Raw genomic sequence first — 18,152 nt, 5'->3', positions numbered from 1 at the left:
TCTTGTAAACTCCGTCATAATACACTAGGGTCAAGAGAACAGGAAAATTGCATTATGAAGTTTAAGGTTTTAATAAAGCGGGAGCCTGAGGCTTTCTACAGGAGAAGCATGAATTCTCTTTGCATTGTTATACCAACAGAATTCTGTGTACAAGTTTTTTTAAGTTTTTAGGGGGTTTTGCTATGAGCTATGCAAAAAGGAGATGACTTCTTAAATCTTGAGCTATTTTTTATTTAAATATTTTTCTACTCATGATTGATTTTATGAACTTACAGCCCCAGTGTAAGGTGGTAATTTTGAGTAGAAGTTCTGCAAGAGAAATTGGTTTGCATTATGAACTTTGACAAGTCCTAGACTCCAAATGCTTTAAAGCATGTTCATGCATTATTATGATTGTTGCAGTGTGATTTATTGCTATAGAAAAATATCACAGTTGCAGATGTAGCATCTAGTGGATGTTTGCACAAAATATCAGCAAATATTCTCATACTCTGAGAATATTCATTCATTCTCTGATTGTATCTTTGAAGTTATTTTCTTTTGCTGTGTAAAAACTGATGTGTATCAGGGGCTTTGCGTATTGCAAGTAGGGATTTTATCACATGTGCAAATTCATTTAGGGAAGATGATTGCTGTTGCTAATTGAAAACGAAACCTGGTAGAACTTTGGACTGTTTATTTTTGCTTTCTGCTGTTCGAGCATAGTTGCCCAGCAATTCTAATTCCTAATGAATAATATTTTATGAGGGCTTGGGAATCTAATTCCATTTTAAGATGTGCAGAAAATTTAGGGTATTTCAGAAATTCAGAAATTCTATTCAAGAAGCAGTGAAAGGTCTTAGGAATGCCAGACCAACAAACTTGCACTACAGAATATAGAATTGTATACTTCCTGGTGAAGAGAAGTTTTTCATAACTGAGGAGAGGCTCAAGTGCTGCCAGGCAGACAGACTAGTTAATTGGTTTGTATGAGACTGAGTGAAAGGATGGTTGAAGAGGATGTTGACTGTAGATTGGTAACAAGCAAGTTACAAGGAGAGCATATAAGTTACCACAAAGGTATCCAGGTGCTTTTCCAAAAGGAAGTAAAAATTTCCCTCTTGCACACTATTCCTATCGTGTGATTTCCTCTCTCCTCCTGTTTACCATTGCATTTACAAATATTTCAGTGTCCAGCTGAAGCTGTTTTGCTTTAGCGGAAATTTAGCTACTGCAAATTCATTCCAAGTCTGGAAACCAGTGAGGACTTTTGGACAGGGGCTTCTGGTTGTTTCCTCTGGAAGAGTTCTGCTTGCAGGTGACAAAATGTCTTAAGAGTGTCAAGTCAGTATGATGCAGCTGGATGCAATGGAAGACTTGCATCAAAATTATGTTGCTCCAAATCAAATGCTTGTTGTCGATATGCCCATTGAAGCCCAGTGCATACCATGTAACACCATGCCACAACTGAAAATGCTATGGAAGACAAAGAAAGTAGCTGAATGGTTTATCTCAAAACTTCAAGAGAAATTAAAATTTGGATGTGTTTTTAATTACTTTTTAAATCCATTTTTCCTTATTCCTAATTACAAACAACTCAGAAGAGTAAATATTCCCTGAACATGAAGTGATGGGTTTTTTATTTGATTGTATGAACCTGCAAAAATAAAAGCCTGTAAAAATAAATATTTTAACTTACTTTTGCTTTTTTCAGAAGTTTGGATTTTTACCTGTTTTAAATGTTAGAATTGGTATAAAGAGTATGGGATCAATGTCTCTAGGATTTACTCCCACAGCTATTTACCTAAAGTCTAATTGGTACTTACATGGATTTTCATGTTGTCTTGTTGGCAAGATCAGACCTTTGAGTCCTCTTTTAACACATTCATGCTTTCATTTGACAGGACTATTGTGGTATAAAATATATACCAAAGGCATATTTTATCATCTGTTTTGACTATATATGAATGCTGCATATACTGCATATGTACTGTATGTATGAAGCTATGTTTTATTTATACACACTGCAGATAATACAGGTATCAACCTTTTGACATTAAAATGTTATGATAACTGTAATATAAGCCTACAAATTAGCAGTAGACTACTTATTAAATTGAGCAACAAATGAGTTATTATTACGTATGAACATAAGGAATGCATTTTTAGGGATTTTCAAGTTCTTGCTTATGTAGCTCTTAGAGCTGAATACTTCTGCACCTAGATAATTGATATTTTCCCTTCCAAAGTGAAGAAATAAATTTTCAATCACTGGGATAAAGAGGATTTTCAAAAGGATTCTTGAATGCTTTCTAACTTGTTGCAAGGAGAACTGGCCTACAACTTGTCATTCTAACAGAATGAAATATATAGTGTTGGAATATGGTTAGTAAGTTACAAAATCAGAATTTACTGTGACTATGAAGAAGGAACAGAAGAAAAATGACAAAATGGAAATGCCTAAAGAGAGAAGCCTGTTGGGAAATTCTAGAGGACCCAGAATCATGAGTGATGTAGTAATCCTGTTTACATATAATAGAGAAATGCCATTTTACCTATTTCTGGTTGTAAATGAATTATTGGAAGGCGTATAAGGGGAGAATGAGCCATTCAGTGATGAGGCTCAGAGAGAGCTGTTCTCCTGCAAAATCTAGTCAGATAAGAATAATTTAAGGTTTTTAAATGGGCATTGAGCAGGAAATTAAGTAATTCCTAGGCTGTGAATATTTTCTGTCTATGGAGTTTACTGATGTAAAAAGATTATAAGCCATGAATGAACTTCAGAAAATTTTCTTAGGCCTTTGTTTGCTTCAGTAAAAAAATCATTATTCTAAAGAAAAATGTCTTCATTTTAGTATTCTTAGTAGACTGTGGTCTGTTAAATATCTTGAGTTTTAGTATGTCCACCTCAAAAGACTACAGGCTCCGTGGAATAAAACAAGTACTGGGAAATGTAAATCATGCATCCCACAGTATCCTTCCCTTGAAATCTAGAACAACTTCATGTTACATCAAATTTGAATGGTACTACATTTTTGTTTAAAGTCAGTCTATTTACCTTTACAATTTTATTCCACTCATTTAATTTTTAAAATTTATCTTAATTCAAAACTGATTTTAGAAAAGAGGAATATGTTCTAACTGTGAGCTATCAATCCATTGAATCTGAAGCATTTACTGAATATTGAAGCATCTGTGCCCAAAAGTTCATAGACTTCTTGTATCTTCTTGCAGGGTAAATTATCATCCCTGATAAGAGGGTCTGCTGCCTGTGCTTAACCTGGATCTGTTCTCCTTGATTATTATTATCAGTGAATGTCCCATTGTAGCAGTAAACTTGAGCTGCTCTGATAGAAGCAAAAGTGTCTTCAGTTTGACATGCTCTGTTGTGACATTTCTGTGTCACTGAAACATGGACACGTTAGACTTCCTGTTTAAATGAAGATTATACCCTGAATCCTTTCCACACTTGATGTGTTGTTTTTGTCTCTTTCTTTTCTAAGTTGGCTCAGAAGGGCATGGATGCCTACCAAAACTTTTTTCTTCTGGGCTGGATGTTAAGAAATCTGTTCGTGAAGCTCAGTTATTCCTTTTGATCCCTCTTTGCTGCTGAGACCATGAGACCTTGTCCTAACCCTAGCACTGTGGCTGAGTTATCAAAAAACATCACATTGTCAGCCTCAGTCACTTTGCTGATCTTTGTGAAGAGAATACGATTCTGCAGGCATCTACAAAGCTGAATGGCAAGCACCAGGAGCATGTTGGGTATTGCATATTATTTTCTATATATTATACATTATCTGAAAAGCAAAGACTGTATGTACTATATGAAGAAAGATTAGAAAGAAATGGTGATCAATGGCTGCCAGTCCTTACATGTGCATAGGGAAATTGAGAATAGCAAACCTGAGATAGGTCTGGAAAAGAAAAAGGGAACTGCACCTTTGTATTTTCTTGTGATTTAAAGAATAAGGTGATGTTCTGATGAACTGAATGGCTAGTTTTCAAAACAGAAACATGGGACACAGTAGCTTGAGAAAAAAACTGCTTTTCCAAAGCAGAGCATATTTTTTATCTTTGCTGGTCATTAGAAGTGCTTCTGAATACAAGCCGTTCATGGGGGAAGTCATGCTGGAATACTCTGAGCTGGTGATGATTTTAAACTTCACGCAGCATGTAATAACTCTGAGTAATTGGTAGGTATGTGAGCTTCAAGGACAGTGATATTTTTGCACTTTTGCCTGTTTAATCACAGTGTTTTGTGGAAGACACTGCAGCCGAATGAGTGCTAGAATGCACAGCACTGGAACACAAATATTAGTACATAAGGTGTTGTTTAAAATACTTATTCAATGTACAGCAGGGTTTAAAGCAAGTTAGGTGTGTGTAGCTGACAGGTCTTGTTTATAGATTCTGTCTCTTTCAAAAAACTTTTTTTCTGGTAGGTTTTTGGAGTCATTCTTATGGCAAGGACATGGAACAGTGACTTCAGAGGTGCAGCCTGTGTGCTGATAAGCAGTTACTAGAGCATGAAGAATGAATACCTGATTTTTAGAAATGTGATAGGTGTTACATTTATACAAAGGGAAGCTTAAAAAAACATTAACTTTATTGCAGCATACACAGTGATAATGACACCAGTTGGTTTTATAAGTATAATTTATTGTGCTTTCTTTGATCCAGTGTTACAAATTAGGATCACTCATGTCAGGAGATTAAAACCTTTTTGTCTGTCTTTGATATCAAACTATTCTTTCCTAGTACCTTTTATCTTGCATAGCAGTGCTGAACTCCACAGCATCTTTGTCAGTTCACTTGTGTTATTTGCAGCAATAATTTAATTTTAGAACTGATATTATTTAGTCATATTGTCATTTGCAATAACAGAGGGTCTTTAATATCCTAAAAATGTTGAGAGGCTTTGGTATTAGCTGAGTAAGCATATGAATAAGGGAGAAGAGAGAAGAATTTTGGGGCCATGGTGAGCGTGCAAGATAGCTAAATTGGATAGAAAAAGAAAAAACCTATACAAGTCGAAGTGAGATTGTACATCAGAAAAACTACAGCAATCTACTGAAAATTAGTAGATGATAGTCATGAGAACCTTACAGTGAACCACAGGTACCAGCTTCCCTGAAGAACTGAAATAGGAACTTGGAGAAGCTTGTAAAAGGTGTCCTCAGGGAATCTTCCATTTTTTCACTATGATACCTTTAATCCTAGAATTGTCAAGCCACATGGAAAATAATAGGACTGAATAGTTCAGTCAGTTAAAAGTTAGAATTTTTTTATCAAAAATATTAGGTGTTTCAGGTTTTTCTGTACTTGTTAGGAATTGTATAAACTTTAAAACAAGTGAAATCAAGTAGTGAATCTGTATTGCTGTTTCTTTTTAAATTTAAGATAATTTTCTCTGAGTAAGCAGACTCTGTTCAGTAAAAGCAATTAATTTAAATACAATCTTTTTTAACAGATGATTCAACGAGAGGCAGAAGTAAAGAATAGGGTAACTGCTGTGGCATTGACAGACTCAGTTCACAATGTGTGGCACCAAGAAGTTGGAAAAACTATTCGAGAGTGGATGCGAGAGGTAAAGCCCTTTTTTTAAAAGAATTTGAGTATGTACATCTGTATATGACTGAATAAATATGTCTTGGTGTGAAAGACAATATAATACAAAACAGTGGAGATCATGTATCCATACCAGCCATTAAAACAACCAAGATTAAAGCCATTTCTGAACTGCCAAGTTAGCAGTCAAAATACTAAGAAAGAATACTAAGCAGGAAGTCCAGTGTTTCTTCCTGATGCACAGCAAAACATAGAAATGCCAAGGCAGCCCATGCAGTGCCTGATACCTGGATCAAAGTCCTGGTTGCACCCAGTGCTGCTGGTTTGATCTGGCAGTGGTGGAAAATCCTCTTTAAGCACTTAATGACTCAGTTTGATGATTTGCACAAATGTCTTTCTCTCAGCAGCTTTTTGATATATAATTACTCCTGTAGGACTTGGCAGCTCTTAAACTTAGGTATGAGGTTGATGAGATTTTGAAAATCGTATTTTAGAGAGACCAACTAAACTACTGTTTATGAGTCTTGTCCTTACCAGATCAGGCCCATCTCTGTTTTCTGAATTCCCATGGCAGAACACTACAACAATAGGTGCACAGAGTGAATTTAAACTAGTCACATCCCAAACTTTCTTTTATACTTGACTTTTTCTCATGGATTTAGTGAAACTTCACATATACAGTGTCTATTCCTAACTTTAACTTAAAGTTTTATAAGCCGTGACTGATGGGAATAGAGGGTCACCTGGGATGCAGCCTGACAGCTCTGACTTAAGTGTTAAAAATATAAAGAATGGTAACCCCTACAGGCTCTGTCAGAGAAATCCCCATTTTCTTTATGGGAAATCAAAACCTTAAAATATGTGTTAGGTAGTAAAACTGAAATTTTAAATCCTGTAATTTGAATCTGACAACTCCATTTTTCTTTAAGCGTTTAGTCTGAATAAGAAAAGTGCATTACCTTTAATTTCATTTGCAGAAAGTAGATGTTAAAGAATAAGTTAAATGATTAATGGCCTAAAAAGTGGATGGAGTGTCATAACTTGCATTAGCATTAAAAATCTCCTATAAGAAAGAAGAATTTTACATATGTGAAATGTGGCTGAGTGGTATTAAGTCTAGCATATCACCTGGATATCTCTTACTTTAATCAGGTTTAAGGCTAGTGGTAAAATGAATAATAATTAAAATATACACCTAATCGCTGCCTGTCTGTAGGACTAATTGCTGTCATTGAAAGAATGAATTGTTAAAATAAAGTAATTCTTCATTTGAGCTATCTCTCCTGTATCACTGGTGGCGTATTTTTAGTACCTATAGATGTCATGATTTTTGAATTTATTAGGAGCTGTGATGAATGATAAAACAAATCATCCATTTACATATCTTGACACTGCTTTCGAGAATACGTATTTCTTACAGACAAGTGTCACATTGTATATAAAAGATAGTTAATTGTGTGCTAATCTTCTGTATTATCTCCAGCTCTCTGATGTAGTGTTCTATCAGTAGTTAATATTAATTTTACTTATTCCAAATGAATGTAATACTTGATAAAAATTCTACTTCTTTTGTAACTTCTACCACCTTACATTTGCAATTTCACATTCAGTGTTAATTAAAATTACACATGCAAATCATAAAATTCTAATGCTTTACTACTTTAAATCTTAAAACCTTCATGAAATACTTCAATTTTAACAGTTTTTTACTAAATATGTTATATTACTGGATAGTGTGTTTGTTTTTTTCTTTTTCCATTGAGTTCAATAGTTTCATTGATCTACTGTTTCTTACAAAAATCTGCCATGCTTTGTGAACTTCACTTTCTAATCTCATACAGCAACCCTTCCTTTATGTTGTCCCTGCTCTCCCTGGTCAAAGAACAGTAGGGTTGCCTTGACAAATCTATTCAAAAGCCATTCCTCGCCCTTTATTGGTGGGGACTGAAGCCTTTGAAATTCTCTCCTCACTGCAACGCAGCTGACATCTTCTTCCAGACAGAATGAATTAAGGAAATACAATAAGATACTTTATCTACCAGTCAAGGATCTTTCCACAGTGAGGACGGACTCCATGGTGCACAACTAGGGCAGCAAGCATCTACAAATACACAATACATGCTGTTTACCAGAAGAGAATTTGTACATTTTCACTATCATTAACTGATGATATTTTTTTTTTTTAGAAATCTGTCTGAAAATCTATTGGGTCTTTCCAAAAGGTTGCACATTTCTTTACCTTTTCCACTAAATGAAGTTAATCAGGTTTTCAGAAAGGAAAAACTCAGATTTTTAATAGAGCAAGCTACATGGATCTTGTTGTTCAGCTGGTAATATTATTAAAAATGTAGTTGCTTTGTAATAAAATCTTTAGTTCAGTAGATTTGGTGTAGTTTCATCATATTTTATTGAAAGCATATAATTTAATAGTTCAGTTTATAAACTACTCTGATTAGATACCATTCAGAGCAAAACATGTAGAAAATTCATGGTAAATTCATCCTTCTCAGAGGTTCAGGAATGAAAGGTAAATGTAAAGGCTTTGTGAATATAATTCCACAGAGACCAGTATTTGACTTTTTTTAATGTTCACTCGCATTCATCTCAGCTATATTTCCAATTATTTGAATATTAATATTATATCTTGATGGTTTCTGTTTAGTTATTGTATGTTGTTTCGTGTTTTCGTGAACGTTCCTTCCACAGTGTTTGCCATCAAAATACCCTGGGAAATTCTGATTTCTTAATGTTAGCAAATGAGCAGGCTCAGTGCTTATACCAACACCTGTTTATATCAATACCAACTCAGAAAATCCTAAAGCATGTAGTTCAGGCACTAATTGGTCCAAGCACCTACTTAAGTCCACTGGCACTCAAATAAGCACTTAAAACATGATACTTCAGCACATTACATCTGCTGAATTATGTTCTTACTTAGTATGAAATTACAGTATTTCATCCTTAGTAAGCGTAAGTTAGTGTAGTGTAATGTCCAGTTATTGTGACTGCTATGTAAATTCGTTTTAAGTAGTTTGATGTGATCATTGTCCTCACAACATCTGCATTTATTTTTGCTCTGAGTTTTTGACTTATGCCAAGAATTGCCTGCCTGCTCTTACAGAACTGCTGTAACTGGGTGTCCAGCTCTGAGCCCCTGGACACGTCGGTGGAGTCCATGCTGCCAGACTGTCCCCGTGTCTCTGCAGGTACACCTATTTGTTTGCAGTAAGCCAGTGTCCATGTTTATACACAGTAGCAGCTTGTTCATTTAAAAATGCATTTGGTTCTGACTGCATTTTAACCTTTCTACGGCCAGATGTGGCTGAAGCATATGGCTTCTGATATTTTATGCAGCCCGCTTTTTTTTTTTTTTTTTTTTTTTTTTTTTCTTTTCTTGCTTTGCATGGGATTTAAGTTGTCTACTTCATGCTTGAATTTTTCTAGTCTTCCTTTCTGTTTAAGTAATTGATGACATTATATGTGGGAGTCTGAGAAAAATAATAGTGATAACAAGAACTGGGAAACTTATCAAAGGTCCCTGAATAAATATCCAACTCTATGCTGGCAACAATATTTTAAAAAAGTACATTAATGAAAGTTACAGTTAAAATAAATGAGCCACTTTCCTGAATGCTGATCAACAAAAGTCTAGTTTACATAGCAAATGATTTGCAGCATCCAACCAAGAATGTTGATGTGAGTTTTCTGTTGTTTTGGATATATTCAGCTATGGTTTTTCATTATTGAATGATAAATTGGAATGAGCACGTGAAATTACACAGAGACTTTAGTTAAATGTATGATATTTCCAGAAAGTAGATTTAGTCATCCATGTAAAAGGAAAATGTCCAATCTCTGCAGGTAGGTAATCTAAAATACATAAAGCAGTTACTGAGCTTGCATGCTTGATTATCAGGTTTCCTAACAGCCATAGGTAGCATATTTCTCTAGAATATAAAACCAAGTTCAAAGGAAGACACTGCCTATACAATATTCATTTAAAAGCAGAAACAATATTTGACCTTGCTCTTTGGGATGCAGTAGTTAATTTGACAAGTTAGTTTCATATCTGCATTTGTGAAGTTGTTAGTGAGATCTGTCTAACCTTGCAGATGAAATTGAGTTTACTACAGGATATTTTTAAGGTTTGGAAAATATAGCACTACTTTGAAAGTTCACAACAACCATTGATTTTGATTACATTTCTGCTATGGTTTGGAATCAATCTGTGCGGATCCTCCGCTCTGTACAGACACATGCAATAGAACTGACATTGTTCCTTCATGCTTTGGAAAATGATATATTGCTAAAATGTTCATAGATTCAACATTCATTTAGCAACTTTTTGCTCTTTTAGAGGAGATTAAACTGCAGTTTAAAAGAAAAATATTATCCAGGAATTAAATTCTTTAAAACAATATTCACTTCCAATCTCTGACATCTCTTGCTTTTATGAAAGACTGCATGTTATAGTGGTCATTTTAGTCAGGACTTGGTTAGCAACTGGTCAATATTTACTGTACACTGGCCAACACTGAAAATAATCCATGACAGCATCTTTTCCCTTTCTTTGTATTCACCTAATACAAATAAGCTAAAAAGGTATTCTATAAAATAAATCTTAGGTGTTACTTGAAAAACAATGATTCTTCATTAGAGTTGTAAATAATAAGTCTTGATTTTACATTTCTGTTGAAGATGGGTCACAGTGGCCTTAGTGTTTCTGCACCACTTAATGAATTCCCAAGCTGCACTTAAGTGGTAGAAGGAACAATTTAAATGGGGTAGGATTTCAGCCAGTTACAGTTGGGTATTTGTATTCGGTGCATACATTGAGATAAATTAAGATCACTAATGTCTTAGGTGTTCTCAACAGAGATTTTTGACAATGACTTAATGTAAGGTAACTATTTCCATGCTAGTTGTTTGTAATACAAATATAGTTTTAAATAGTGTAATTTCATGTGACTGCTCCTGAATTATCAGCTAGCTCATATGTTTTTTCTTATGTTTCTTGTAATTATCTCTTACGTAAACACCTGTAAGACATTTACAGAGAACCGAATCAATAATTCATGCAGTGTCTTTATATAAGCAATGGTATAAACCTGCATTAGGGTAATAGGTAATACACTTATTAATTATTACTAGATGTAGGGGCATTATTGTTTAATGTGAAAGATTTTATTTCACTCTTTTGAGAATTGAGGTACAGAAAAAGTGAGTCCACACTCAAATCCTGGCAGCATTGCCCTTAGTATTTCAGTGAACAATGACAGCAATCAGAACAATGACAGATCTTTTAAAATAAACCCTTTGCAGTAGAAATACTTATTTCTATGCTTGGAAGCCCATCTTTTATCTCTGTTTACACTGAAAATAAATTCAGAAATAACTGCCTCATGGTCACATCTCTTGAGCCAGCTTTTCCTAAAAGTGTCTGATATTCAGCCATTCAGTATACTAGGTTTTACAGGCAATCCTAGTTAGTGAGCAGTTCCTACTGCAGATTACCTCACAGTCTCTTGCTTGCTTTTCCCTTAAAATCACCAGAGACAAAATAAATTACCATCAAATTGGAAAAATTATTTGTATTTCTGGATAGAGTTGTTAAAGCTTTTGATTAAAGAATTATTGAGGAATTAAAATGTTTTCCATAATTGATTCATTTCTTACTTGATTACAAAAATGAATGAGTACACTTTAGTAATTAAATGTTGAGGGGATGTCTGTTTTTGTGGCAGAAGGTACTTTGTGGGTCTCACCTTCAGGGTCTTTCATTCATGTCTCAGGAATTTGGTTGCATGGTGGTGTCATAGTTTAATATCTTACGGCATCTTGTTGGTGACATAGACAGTGAGTTTGAGTGCACCCTCAGCAGGTTTGTCAATGACACCAGCTAGAATACTGGTAGGAAGGGATGTCAGCCAGAGGGATTTTGAGAAGTGGGCCTGCAGAACAGAAGTGGACCCCATAAAAATCCACAAGTTCAAGTGCAAGGTCCTGCACATGGGTCAGGGCAGTCCCAGGCACAAGTACAGGCTGTGTAGGCAGTCAGTTGACAGCAACTCTGAGAAGAATGATTCACAGTTGCTGGTTGTCAAAAAACTAAACATGGGCTGACAGTGTCTGTTTCCAGCCCAGAAAGACAACCATATCCTGGGGTGCATCAAAAGCATGACCAGCAGGTAAATGTGGTTGGTTCTGCCCCTCTGCTCTGCTTTGGTGAGACCCCATCTGGATTTCTGCATCCAGCTCTTGGGAGCTCAGCACAGTATAGATGTAGTCCCACTGGAGCAAGTGCAGAGGAGCCACAACAATGCTCAGAGGGGTGGAGCACCTCTCCCATGAAAACAGAGTGAAAGAGTTGTTCAGCCAGGAGAAGAGAGTGCTCTGGGGGACCTTGGAGCACCTTCCAATACCTAAAGAGAGCTGGTGAGAAGCTTTTAACAAGGGAATGGAGTGAATAGGCTTCAGACTGACAGAGGGCAGGGTTAGGTGAGCAAAGACAGGAATATAAATCTTTGCTTTGAGAGTGATGAAGTGCTGGGACAGTTGCCTAAAGAAGTTATGGATGATCCATCCCAGCAAGTGTTCAAAACAAAGTTGTATGGGGTTTTTTGGAAGTTTGCGCAAATTCCCCTGATGGGGGTTTAGAACTTTTAAAATTCCTGTCTCTTACCCATTTTACTTTCAGCTGTAATTGAGGACCTCTGTTAGACTTAAGGTCTCAGTCTTAGCCTACCTTTCTAATGGAATCAAATCAAAATACATCTGTTCTGTCTCAGAGGAGATGAATCCATCTCCCATCTAAGACATAAGTAAATGGAGTGTTGAGAAAGATGAAGACTTCAAAGCAGTCTGTACATTAAAGGTCGTCACATAAAAAGGAGTAGGGTTGGGAGTATTTCTGATTAGGAGGCTGGAGCTCAGACTCAGCTTCAGGAATTTGACAGAGAAAATAGAATAGATGCTTTAATGACAGGTTGCACTGCATTACTGCTGACTATAGTTGTAGTTCATGCTGTGTCTCTGAGACCTTACAATATTACTTCTAGTTCTGGAGCAGGGAGTTCAGAAGCCCTTGGGAAGCCATCTTATTGCAGCAACTACTGGGCAGGAATAGCTGCAAGTGGTGATGGGAGAAACAGCACAGATGCTGTTCAGGAATTAAATCACTTTGATTTCAGGATAATGGCTTGAACTGCACCCCAGGAAAGGTATTGTGGTAAATTTTGCTGGGTAAACATGGCATTTGTCTTCCTGTATCCTGTTTGTATTCCTTAGCCCATGTGTTTCTGCCAGTGAAAGCTTGTTATTTAGGAGAGATTATTTAACTTCTCAGTATTTTGCAAGTGCATATGCACCAACACTCATTTGAAATAATCAAGTGAAGTTGTTGTAACACTAGTAAAATGAATTGCTTAATCAAATCTTTTTAAATCCTTCCTAGTTGGCTCCCAAAATCACTAGTTATTCTGTTAACATTTGCAGACCATGTAGTTAAAACACTGTGAAATAAGGAAATTATAACTTAAAAAACAAACAATGGAATGAAACACTGATAGTAATCAGGAAAAGTTCTATTCACAGAAGAGCCAAGACTTGAATATATGTCTATTTAATAAGAAAAAAAGGTGCAAGAATTAATTCATACAACTGAATAAAGTAACCTCAGGCTGGTAGAAGAAAAACAAACTTAATTTTGGGAGGCAGGTGTGATGTGTGCTGATGGCACTCTTGAGTCTTCAGATAGTATTTTCTGGTACCAAAAATCAAGATTGAACTCTGTATTATATACCAAACTTTAATTACATGTAGGTAAGCCAAGCACTACTGTTTTGTGTGTTTTGTTTTGTGTTTTGCTTTGAATTTAGAAAATATCATTAATAGCCCTTTGTTCAGGATACAGAGTAGACAGGTTGACTAATAAGGTGCTTAAAAGATGGTTTATTGCAAAATCAGTCTCATGGAAGGGTGAGACCATAAGGTTGTTACATCCAAAGCTATCACATCAGAAGCTGTGCAGCAGAATCTGTTATAACTTTAGGTACAATGTCTTTTATAAATTTCTTATCCAATCAGCTACTTCCACAAAGCTTGGCAGCATCTTCATAAACCATTTGCTAATTGTTTTACACAATTTTGCGTCTTTTTATCCACTCATATAACTCTACAGAAACTTATTGCTATATCTTCTATTTTTTACCAATTCCATAACAAGTTTTTTTGCTAGACTTAAAGATTTTCTACTGTCTTGCTTAACATATTTATTTGCTTACATGAGGCATATTTCTACTTGCTTAAAATGTATTTCTGCTCAAACTACAAATCTTTATTCTTACTTTACGTCTGTTTCACTTTTCTATTCTAAAGCTTCAAGCCTTTTCCAAGGTTTTAGGTCAAATAATGTATCCATCTCTATCTCTGAGCCTATATGTCTGAGGCTTTGGAGCCCTCTGTGCTTGCATTTCCCACAGCCCTTCACTGACCGATGAGGTAGAGTTCTTGTTGTAAAGTTTGTGTTGATACCCAGGAAACAATGAATTATCCATTGGATAACGGCAGTGGTAGTTTCTGTTGGCTTTGCCTAACAGGTGACTCCTGCCTGATGTTTTAAGAGTTCAGTTGTGTATTTCCACAGAAAAGCCTATCTGCAGATGCACCCCATGCTGAGCAGATCCTGGAGTTTGAACAGGAGGCTCTCCCGTGAGGTAGATGGACTCTCCCACACCACAGGGTCTGTGTGCAGGCGTAATTGCATTAGTGAGGCTTGTGACAGCTGTAGGGAAGGATGAACTTATTTCTTTCTGCTTTCTTTCCTCAGCTGTATTTGCACCACACTACAATCCCACTCTTACACGTTTATGTATCTTGCTCACAAAAACAAGGCAGAAAGAACCATAAACTATATTAAGTGCTGAGACAATGCCTAGCTCATACTCTTAGCAGCTTTTAGCCCAGTATACCAATGCTTCTCTTTTATTTAGTTCACTCTAGTCAATTTGATGAGGGCTGTTCTGGACTGTTTTCTTATATTAGTGTTTCATGACCAGGAATAGGTGCCCAGCAGTACAAGAAACAGGAACAAAACCGTGCATTTTTCGAATTAAAGCAATTAAGCAATTTTTCCATTCTGTTAAAAATTATATTTCTGCATTCATTATTCATTAAGCAGTGTTTACTGTAAAGCTCTTTGCATTTTATGTCTTCATGTGCGTGTAGTTCTGTCAATAAAAACTTTGGATGTCAGGATAAAATATAAAATGCTGAAGCTTTTTTGTCAAGATGGTAGGTTCTTTTGTCTAGCTGCATGTTAATTTAAGGTATTTGCAAGATTAATAAACAGGTGGAGGAGTGCAGGAATCTGCAGTGTGAAGCTTGCTTTATCACCCATGTTAACATTCTCATCTGCTGCTAAAACTGGTCTTGCACTTCTATTTCTGCTGCTGTACCTTGTTAGGGACTGGAAATTATTATGGTAACTTTGAAGCATCAGACTATCTTAGCGACAGTTCTGGCGGTTGCTGTGCTAAGTCCTGCTTTAACTTACATCTTCTTAGCATGAAAGTAAGTAGCATTTTCCCCATTCCTGATTCTTCAAAGGAGCTCTGCATTTATATTCCTGCTCAGTCTCAGGTGTTTTAGACAGCTTTTCATTTTACACATTTTCATGTGTAAACCTAGCTGGATATGAGCTCCTGTGTTGTGCTTAGAGTAGCTTAGCTCTACAGTGCTTTGGACAGGACAAAGTCTATACAGACCTGTTGAATAATATTGCAGATTCTGATCTAGAGTGCTAGAGACTCAAAAGTGAACATGAAAATGTGAATTGAAAGCATTGATTCAATTTGCCAGATGTTACTTGTGTGTCAGAGAATTCAATAACATTCATTCATTTACCGTTCTACAAAATAGTTACATGTACTTGAGGCAGTACTGATATTGGAGAAACAGTTTCATCAAAAATTATTCTTGTACTAAAACATATCTTTTTATCATTGCAATTTTTTAGACTAGAGTGAAGTAGTTAGTTGTTGTCCCTGAGGCTGAGGCTGTCTTTGTGGTAATAATGAATAATTTAAATTATTAGTCAGATATTTCCTATTAAGTATTTGAGAGCTATTAGACTGCTGTGACTGTTGCTTCTGAAACTACTCAATGCTATCTCATTAGTGCCTTATATAGCCACATCTGTCTGTACATTGGCAGGTCTTACTCCAGTGCATGACTTTAAACTCTCCTAGAGCTCAACACCTGAAAGGAGGTTTTACCTGAAAAGAGGTATTACCTGAAAGATGCCCTTCAAAATTCAGTAGCAAAACCTTTACTTGTATTGACATACAATCCAAAAGATTTTTCACATTTCAGCTTCAATTTTCAGTTAAAATCCAGATTCAGATTTGGATTTGTTAGAATTTTTCAAAAGGTTCAGTTTCAGTAGAAATCTTTCCTTTTTTCACAAATGTGTATAGTTTAGACTGGGAAGGGTATTTTAAGATCACTTATTGTCCACTTTTAGATACAGGTCTATAACTTTTTACCAGATATTATACAGAAATTTGAAACTTAGATTAAAATTTTTATTTCCCTAAGTAATTCAGCCTTGGCTGGAAGAATTTAAGAGATAAGGAATCATTGCTTCCTTCCCTTTATCATCTGCAAACTTTTAAGAGGATTGGCTCATTTCTGGTTTGGCTTTGTCTGATCTCAGGTTCCAAACATTAGTTCTTGTTGTGCCTTTTCTACACTAGATTAAAGAACTGTTCAGTACATTTTCTTTTTGTTCCTGTAAATTACATATTGGCATTGAGCCAACACACCATTTTCTTTTGAGAAATGTAATAGATTGAGTTCTTCAAGTCTCAGTACAAGTTAATATTTCCAGGTTTCAAATGCTTTCATACATTTCTCTGTAGCATCTCCAGTCATTCAACTTCTTTGAGACCTGTCTACATCTTACCTATACAATATCAAATCTTTGTTACCTGATTTTCTCCCATTTTATTAGGCAACAGTTACATTTGACCCTTGTATCACCCTACTGTAAAGAGTCAGTTTAGGAGGAACTTGCCCTTTCTAGAGCTGCTGCTTTTCATCTCAGTTTTAAACTAGTGTTAGGAAACATTGCAGGTAGCTATGTTTAAAAAATAAACCAAACAAATACACTAAAATGAAAAAAAAAAAAAAAAAAGAAAAAAAAAGAAGGACATCAACTTTCTTGTTAATAACCATCCCATCCATCTTCACATTTACGTGAGTTTTACGAGCAGTGAATTTTGTGTATATTTCCTGTGTGGTTGAATAGCCATAGGACACTCCGGCAATAACATCTCCATTCGATAGTGGTTTTGCCATGATAGCTGCATTTGCTGATTACTTAATCTTCAGGTTTTTAAAAATGTGAAATAATACTGACTTTCAACCCTTTCTTACAAGTAAACAATTCTAAAGTTGTTCTGTTTGTCCTCTCATGGACTTACGAAACATTGACCAATTTCTGCATCAGTTGAAGTTTTAGTTAAGTAATAAAGTTGTAGTTAAGTTCCTCCAACTTTTGTGGTAATAGTTTACAACATAGAATAAGAAATGAGGAATGTATCTTCCTAGTAAAAGGAAGACATTTTAATGTCTCTCTTGAAAGACAAGAGGGAATAACTCACATGCTAGACACAGTACCTGGAATCAATCAGCTGGCAAAGCAGCAGTTACCACCAGTACAAGTGATAACTGTTACAGGTAAGGGCTCCAGTGTAATGACAGTCTGGAAGTTTCATGGGAAGCCCAGGAAGAGCAAAATTTAGTCACTGAAAGCAAAGGGGAGATAGAGCACTTTTTAAAAAAGCTTGGCAAAAAAGACATAATTTTTCATCCTCTTCAGAATGTTCTTGGGGAATGAATCAATTGCCTAACAAAAAATTGAGTATACTCTAGTTTCATAAAAATTCTTATAAGCTAAACATGCCAATACATCAAAGTGTTAAACTGAGTTTATTTGTTTAGGGGTTATTTTCAGTAAGTTGCATTGGCTTGAATTAACTACATTTTTGTACATTTATTCCACATTTGTATATTCCAATATCACAGCATTGTGGTTGTCAAAGGGATTTTTAGTAGGCATTAGCCTCATCCCCCCACCCATAGTAAGAGCCCTTACAGGTGCTCATCTTCTTGGTTCTTTTCTTCTGTTGTGTAATGACACATCCTCTCTGGGAAGTCTCTTCCAAACTTCCAGTTTTAGTCATCCATTCTTCCTTGGTGCAAGCGTACAACCTCAGGAACAGCTGAGTAAACAATAGTCACCCTCAAAAAAGAGATTTGTTCTTCATGCCCATAGTACTTTGGGTAGGAATTTATGGACCTAGATATCCATTTATTTTTTATTTTTCTTGAGATTTATGTAAGGCTACCTATGCAAATAGTTTTCTCTGAAATTTTGGGTTAGGATTTTCCCATCTTCTATACCTTCCCTGCTATTTTAAGCATTATTTTAAATAAGCATCCATAGTTAGTATTTATGACCCTTGAGTCCAAACTCTGCAAGCCTGCCAATTTAAAAATGTTTATCCCTGAGAAGATACTGATGAGAAGCAAAAAAGAAT

General features: G+C 35.7%; 1 protein-coding gene across 7 annotated transcripts in view; it reads left to right on the top strand.

The window, feature by feature from the left end:
* Positions 1-18,152, top strand: part of ARB2A (ARB2 cotranscriptional regulator A) — a 262,882-nt gene that overhangs the window by 186,536 nt on the left and 58,194 nt on the right. For 6 of the 7 annotated variants that reach the window (XM_021541557.3, XM_021541554.3, XM_031507505.2 and 3 more), the window contains 2 exons: positions 5,453-5,569; positions 8,672-8,756. In XM_021541557.3, coding sequence (XP_021397232.1) covers positions 5,453-5,569; positions 8,672-8,756 — 202 coding nt within the window. Of the gene's footprint in view, positions 1-5,452; positions 5,570-8,671; positions 8,776-18,152 lie in introns of all 7 variants that reach the window. The other variant, XM_077790119.1, reaches the window with a different exon arrangement.

This window comes from Lonchura striata, chromosome Z, assembly GCF_046129695.1.
Source record: "Lonchura striata isolate bLonStr1 chromosome Z, bLonStr1.mat, whole genome shotgun sequence".
Classification (NCBI taxonomy): Eukaryota; Metazoa; Chordata; class Aves; order Passeriformes; family Estrildidae; genus Lonchura; species Lonchura striata.
This window is presented reverse-complemented; position numbering and strand designations above follow the sequence as displayed.